General features: G+C 47.7%; 1 protein-coding gene across 1 annotated transcript in view; it reads right to left on the bottom strand.

The window, feature by feature from the left end:
• LRIG1 (leucine-rich repeats and immunoglobulin-like domains 1) overlaps nt 1–7,319 on the bottom strand; it is a gene marked incomplete at both ends in the record, with an annotated part of 53,690 nt that overhangs the window by 14,262 nt on the left and 32,109 nt on the right. The window contains 2 exons of the mRNA XM_010136219.1: nt 2,729–2,809; nt 6,850–6,993. Coding sequence (XP_010134521.1) covers nt 2,729–2,809; nt 6,850–6,993 — 225 coding nt within the window. The remainder of the gene's footprint in view (nt 1–2,728; nt 2,810–6,849; nt 6,994–7,319) is intronic.

Genomic DNA, 7,319 nt, shown 5'->3' with positions numbered 1-7,319 from the left:
GCCCCCTGCCGCAGAGCCGGGCGCAGGCACGCCCGCCCAGCGATCGCCCAAGTGTAATTACACGCTGGGCACACAGCTCATTAGAGAGCAGCATTTGCTCCTCCAGCCCGTTTTGCACCTGCAGGAAGATCTCAGTCGCTGAGTGAGCCATCAGAAAACCGGTTACATTTAGCAGCTTGAATAATTAGGAAACTCCCTGTTCCCCAGCGATTCCACTGATGCTTTTTATGCTTCGGTGCTTCTCAACTCCCCCTTTCTTGAAGCAACATTTTAATTTAGGCCTGTGCTCTCCATCCTGGAGAGCTGCATCTATAATTCAGAGAAGTGAGTGGCCTCCCCACCTCTCAGTTCAACACCTTCATTTCAGCAAACAACCCTCTCTGTGCGAAATCCTTTCAGAGGCTAATCTGTGCCGGATCAAAGGGGAGCGGCTTTTAAGGCAATCTCCACAGAGCTGAGGTGATTATTAATTCATTGGAAGGTCTCCTCTGAAGTGCCCATTTATTTTTCGTATGCTAATGCATTTAAAGCTGGTTGACCGTTTAAACACAGGCCGTAAATCATGCAGTGAAATGTTTGCTGTGAAGGCTGATATTTTATTTACGAAAAAATCCTGCCAGCAAGAATGATACTTCAGCCTTAGAGGGAATTACAGGTTTGGGATTTACGTGCTGATGAGCTAACACAGACCGGAGCAGATCCCTTTAAAAGTGACCGCTCTCCACTCAAATACAATGAAACAATCTCCTGTTCTGAAGGTTCTTCTAGCCCCAGAACTTCCCCACGTTCAGCCAGACTCAGATCTGGCCTGGGTCCATGCGCAATGCAAGGCAGAGATCAACAACGTTAAAGACGACGCAAACCCGGCTTCTTTAGACCTGCGCAAGCCCTGGCTGCATCCTTTGCTAACGGCAGATGAACCCAACCATCTTTTGAAGCCGCTCCTTGTGCCAGATGACAAACATCAGATCAAGGCCATGACTATTTCACAGGGGAGCGATAGCTGCTCTGCTCAGAGCTCAAACACACGACCTGCACAACCCCACAGGCTTCCTCTGCTCCCTTCCTTCCTCCTCCCGCTCCTTGCCGTACCTCCTGGCCTCTGCCTGACCCCCACAACTCAGCAGTGCTCATTTCTCCTGGCTGCTGAGTCAATCCTTTTGCTGAACTCTTCCCCTCAACACTGTCTGCTCTGGCTTTTTCACCTCTCCTCTATTATCTGCACCCAGCATTTCTAATGTGTCCCAGTCACTTGGGACCACCACTACTGCTCCCACACCACTGTCCACACTGGATGTCCTACCAGAAGAGCTTGCTCTCTCCGCTCCTTTCCTCCACCTTCTCTCCTTTGTCAAAGCAGCGCTATAGACTTAAAATCCCACAGCCTGCAAACTCCGCTGGACAAAGCCTCTGGTCCCGCTACCCTTCTGGCCGCTCACATGGTTTCACTGTTTTTTTCAGACAAACTAAAAACTTCAGCAACAGCAGCCAAGGACTCTCCCACCCACCACATCTGCTCCTCCGACTTTTTTCTAGCAACTCGTGGGAAAATTTCCTGACTCCACATGCAGTGGAGGCAGTGTTTCCTCCTGGCCTCTCTCTCTCCCACACTTCTACCTTGCTGTCCAGCAACCCGGGGTCCTTAAGTCCTCCTCTGCCTTCTGATTCACTTTACTCACAGCTACAACTTGGTTCCCCTGCCTTGTGACTCTGGGTGACTCTTGTGACTCTCCAGTGACTCCTCTCCTCAATGATAAAATGCCATCTATGTCTGTGACTTCAAATTTTTCTTCCCTGTCTAAGCATTATGCCCCCACGAGTCCTGCCATGGCTCTTCCCACTCCCCCAGGAGTCTCTAAGGGGAACGTGACAATATACCGCCTGCCAGGATTCCTCCCAGCCATCTGCTATCCATCGAGGTACTTTTACTGCACCTCTGGCTGTGCCATCTCAGCATCAGAGACAGCGTGATGGGGTTGGGGGGTGGCGCTGAGAACTTAAACAAAGGCAAGAGGTAATGATTAGAGAGACTCTTGATTTGTCACAAGCATCAGAGACTTCTCTGACAGGGCTGATTTATATAGCTGATTTCAAGAGGAATACGAGCAAGCACGGAACAATGTGAAAATACTTGTGAAGGCCAAGCAAGCTGTAAACATTTGCAAGGCGCATGCTTGCCTTAGGTTTCTTTTTATCTCTTTAAGAGCCTATGCCCCATGGTGCCTTTTACTGTCGCTGCACATGGAAGCAAGCCCAAAAGATCACTCTCAGACAGAGCATCCCACAGAAACGAACCCTGTTTCAGTCCTCTGCTGTAACAGGAAAGGGGGTGATTTTTCTCTTCTGTTCATTGTTACTGCTTCATCAATCAGTGCTTCCCTGCACACTGCAAAGGCTTGGTTTTGTTGCTGTTTGCTTTTAGAAGCGAGAAACAGTTGTGCTGATGAAAACAAGTTTCTGTTAAGTTTCTCTCTCCTCTGTCTGTGGACTACAGTGTGTAGCACCATCTGGTCATCGCTTTAAAAGGACTGTAATTGCCTCCTATCTGCTTAGAAACACAAGTCCTTGATAACTGCACTTGCACTCTTGCAGCGAGCCTGCAAAACTACCACGTCACAGATTCTCTGTGGATTTTCATCTTGTTCCAAAGGGAGGAAGGCTACGTCGGAGGGGAGAGACTCACGCTTACACAACTGCTTTGAGGAACTGCAAACCCAGGGATACTCACAGCTTGCTTAGGTTTTCTAGCCCTGTAAAGGCTCCGTTGGTATCTTCTATTGTGCCCGAGATGTCATTGTGGTCCAGTTCCCTGCAGAGAGGACAAGAGAGAGCTTTTAGTCCTGGGCTCGTCGTTAAAAACAAATGGAAGAAAGTTTGAGAATGTCACACAAAGAGCTTCCCATTTTCTCCTGACAGGTATCAGCAAAAGCAGAGTCCTGCAGCAAAGCAGCACTAATCACTTCTCCTGCACTGACCCATGCTGAGATGGTGCATTCCAAGAAGAGCCCTGGCTTTTTCCTAGCGGAAACCCTCTCTGAGACAGCAGCAGTAGTAGACAGCTACTTTTCAACAAGTGGGTTTCAGGCCTTTTCCAATTCTGTGCATCCAAACAAAAGGTTGAAAAAGAAGTCCCAAAGCTAAACTGAAAGGTACGGCTGTCCTTAAATGCTACTATCAGGAATTAAGGTAACTTGGGCTATTCCTATCGGTACGTGTATTTGTATCGCAGGAAGATGTGTATTTTGCTCCATTTTCTGTGAAGCTGCATTTTTTTCTGGCAATGAACTTGGAAGCTCAAAGGAAACCACCACCATTCCTGTACAAGCCTCATTCTCTGTATAACCACCTTAAAAAAAATGAGTAAGAATTCCTTTTGCAGAGTTAGCTTCTTTTGGCTTTCAAATTGACCATCAATTACAGAAGTCAAAGAGGTCTGAAGAAAGACAAGCACCCAGAACAAACAGAGAGATCCACAAAAGCTGTTTAAACAGTCTGTTTAAAAATCCTTCCCTCCGAGCTTTAATTCCAGCTAGCAATGAATACCCAGCAACACAGACAGAAATTTATCATTTCTAGTGTTAAGTAAAAAGAAAGAAAAAAACCAAATAGGCTTTGTTGGTTTTGTTACATCACTGATTTAAAACCCACCAACAAAGCAAAGTTAACCATCCAGATAACCCCCGCACCTTCAGGTTCTCCTTTCGCACCTTTTGAAGATGACTATCAGAACAGCTCCAGCTGAAAAGCGTTAACACCAAAGAAGAAAAGACCAAGCCCCCCGCATTTTGCAGTACTGCAGACACAACCATCGTAGTGTGTCGCAAATACACAATAACCCACCAGAGGAGAACAGAAACTTAAAAAACTCCCCTCGTTTCGATATCGGCCTGGTTTTCCTCAGCCCAAACAGGGCTGAGACTTGCTCTCAGTAGCTCAAGCCGGCTGCAGCCTTCACTTGTGTCTCCACTTTGGAGTGTGAACTAAAGCTGTGAAGGGAGATGGCCACAAGCCACAATTCCCGTTTCTCAGCTGCCTTCAGCATGAGACCTGAGTCTCACGGCCCTGGGGAACCCTGGCCTTAGCCAACATCATCACCGATGTCAGGGAGATCTGTGGGTTGGTCTGTGCCAAAGGGATGGATAAAAACTCAACATCCCTGCAGGATGTGGGCACACATAATGCTGTGGTGGCATAAGAGACAAGTCCAGGAGAGACGCTTTGATGTGCTGACACTTCGGCACGATCTGAGTGGGGCAGGAGCAAATACATCCTCCTGGAGCTACGCTTCTGCATTTCCCCTGTGGCTGCCAAGCCAAAGCTTGTTGTTCTCTTTGGTTTTTAAGGGCAAATCCCTTCTCAGAAATTTCGCCTCTTCAGGTCCACCACGGGCTGCTGGTCTTTGGACCAGCAAGCCCTTTCCCATGGCAGAGACAGACAAGCGGGAACACCGGTAGGAGCTCTCTGACACACACTTTTATTAATTGACTGCCACACATTGTGTTTTCTTGAGAAAGGAAAAGAAAATGGTATTGCTTGTTCATCCAGAGGCAACTCAAAGGTTTAGTGTTAGAAAGGAGGAATAAAAACCTTTTAACAAATAGAGAGAGAGGAAGAAAAAGAGTGGGGTATTTTGGCCTGGCTCTCTTTGTATTCAAACTCCTCTCCCAGCCCCTGTTGCCAATTTCCTATTCTTTCTGGCTGGCTGAGCTTGAATGCTCGCAGCCTTGTTAATCATTGTGCTCCGAGGTCCCCGCGCCTGACCTCTATTTGAATAGCTCCACATTTCAGCAGTTTCACACCCACCAAAGGCTCCCCAACAATAGGCCATAATTAAAGCGTGCTCGGCTCTTTTTCACCAGGTGCAGGACCCAATAGGCCTTTCTCTTTATTAAATTAGAGCTCGCTCACACACTCCCTCTCCGCCTCCCCCCTCTGCCCCAGACATAAAAGAGGCTCCACATTCACTGCAGAGCAAAGAGAACTACCAGCTCCCCTTCCCCTCCATTTTCCTTTGGAAACCTTTAGTTCCGGTCTTGACAGCTGCCTTGGAGAAGTCCCTTTCTGAATGCCCAGTGGCTGAAAGGCTTTGGCTTAAGTTTAAAAAAGGGGGGAAAAAAGCAAACAAAACCCAAACTCACTTTCCAGTCACTTTCTTCACTGTGAAGTTCAATAAAGTAAAGAGTAAGATGCAAAAAGCACTGTAAAGAGGGGAGATCTCTCTGTTCCCCTTTCCTTTTAATTACTTGGGCCACAATGGGCTTCTGAAGAGGAATAAAAGTATCAAAGTGTGTTTCTTTCTTTTGAAGGAAGAATTAAATCAGACAGCTGAACCCAACCAGCCTGGGAGCGTGGACTGTGCTGTAACACAGACTGTGAGAACTTTGTGGTGTGCCAGACGAAGGTGCTGAGCCCGCAGCCTCAGCAGGGAGGAGGAGAGCCCTGCAGCTCAGCAGCTACGAGTACGAGAGACAGAGGCAACACCACATCCTCAGGAATGGACGGAGAGCTGTTAGAATGGGACTCCCCTTCGTCCGGTATTTCTAAGGCAAGCCCAGAGGTACTGCAATCTGACACAGCTCTTGGGTTTAACAGTGCACAGTAGTACAATTCCACAGCTGGCGATGCCAGGGGAGCTTGGATTGGCCTGTCCGGTGGTCTCCACTAGCCCTAAAATCTTGGAAGCTGGCATCTGGACTGGCAAGCTCATTCCCAGTGCCATGTTCCCAGGTTTTATGTTGTGTCAGTGACTTTAAAATACAAGTATCTGGTAAATGGCCATAGCTGCCACTGGATGGATCATTTTGCAATTCGGTATTAGAGCAAGTGAAACTTCTGATAGCACGACAAAGTGAAAATCAGAGCAACAGAATATTTCAGGACCCACATGAGCCAAATCCTGCATTAAAGAGAAAGACTTTTGCTTACTCTCACATTATCTGTAGCAGCTTCTTGCTCCCATGGTGGGACCCAAACCCGAGCGAAATTTCGTGTGTTGTTACACTTCTGGTATAATCAGATCCCAAGCCCAACATCGAATTTCTTTGCCATTGTGTTTTTTTCTTCTTAACACCGTCTTAGCCCAGAACTTTATATGTATTATTCAGTTAAAGAAGAAGTAACAGCGAGCAAAAATGCCCAATAGCACATTTAAGAGGATATTCAAATTTCCAGTGCTGTCAGTGAAAGGAATCACAGAATCGTTTTGCTTGGAAGAGACCTTTAAGGTCATTGAGTCCAACCATCAACCCAGCACTGCCAGGTCACCACTAGCCCACGTCCCTCAGCACCACATTTACACGTCTCTTAAATCCCTCCAGGGAGGGGGACTCCACCACTGCCCTGGGCAACCTGGGCCAGGGCTTGACAACCCTCTCAGTGAGGAAATTTTTCCCAATAGCCATCCAATCATTGCCCACTCCTCCTGAGCGCAGAATGACCCAACACAAACTGTCCTTTTCTAAGAATTTCAATTGAAGTCAGTATGGCAGCAAGAGAAATTCTGCTGTTAGCTGAAGGACTGAAACCTCAAGGAGTTTTGCTGAGCCAGGCTAGATTGACAATCCTGGCCTATGTTCCTGCAATTTTTCTTTGCAGCCCTCTACTCTGAAAGCACCCTGCAACACTGAGCAGTCCGACTGCAATTCTCCTAACTGCTCTTAATTAAAAAATACAAGTTCACTGAATTTGAATAATGGGCTAAACACAACAGCTGCTGAAGACAGCAAAGCAGCGCGTAGGGGAATTTGACGCTGAGGACACAGGCACCCCAGGCAACTGCAAAGCAGAACAGCTTGGTAAGACTGTGGACGGAAGATGGGTGTTAACTGACAAAAGCTGAGAGCAACTTACAGGACACGTAGGTTTTTGAGTCCCTTGAAAGCACCTTCTGCAATGTGATTGATGGAATTGTGGCTCAGTCGTAGTACATGCAGTCCCCCAAGGTCTGCCAAGCTTCCCTCATCCAGCCTGGTTAGGTTGTTGTAAGAGAGTATTCTGAGGGAAAAAAACAACAGTCCTTGTCAATCCAACCAGTATTTTCCAAACTCCTCTGCATAACCAGTGCCAGCTTCCCACAGCCCTACAAGGAGCAATGTGTACTGGGTGGATACACAACAGCTTGATTAGGAAATCAGACTGCAGCCTGCAAGTGTTCCCACGAGATACCCATGGGGCAGCCAGCAGGACCGTAAGGGAGCAGGAGGTGGTTGGTACCCGGGTACAGGGAAGTCTTCTGTACAGGCAACAGAGAGAGGCTCCTCCAGAAGCGAATGAGAGCAACAGCCTAACGCACACGCTGTCACTTATGGCAGCGACGAGCT

This window comes from Buceros rhinoceros, unplaced genomic scaffold (assembly GCF_000710305.1).
Source record: "Buceros rhinoceros silvestris isolate BGI_N320 unplaced genomic scaffold, ASM71030v1 scaffold1315, whole genome shotgun sequence".
Classification (NCBI taxonomy): Eukaryota; Metazoa; Chordata; class Aves; order Bucerotiformes; family Bucerotidae; genus Buceros; species Buceros rhinoceros.
Note: the sequence above shows the minus strand (reverse complement) of the source record. Positions and strands in the feature narration are given on the sequence as shown.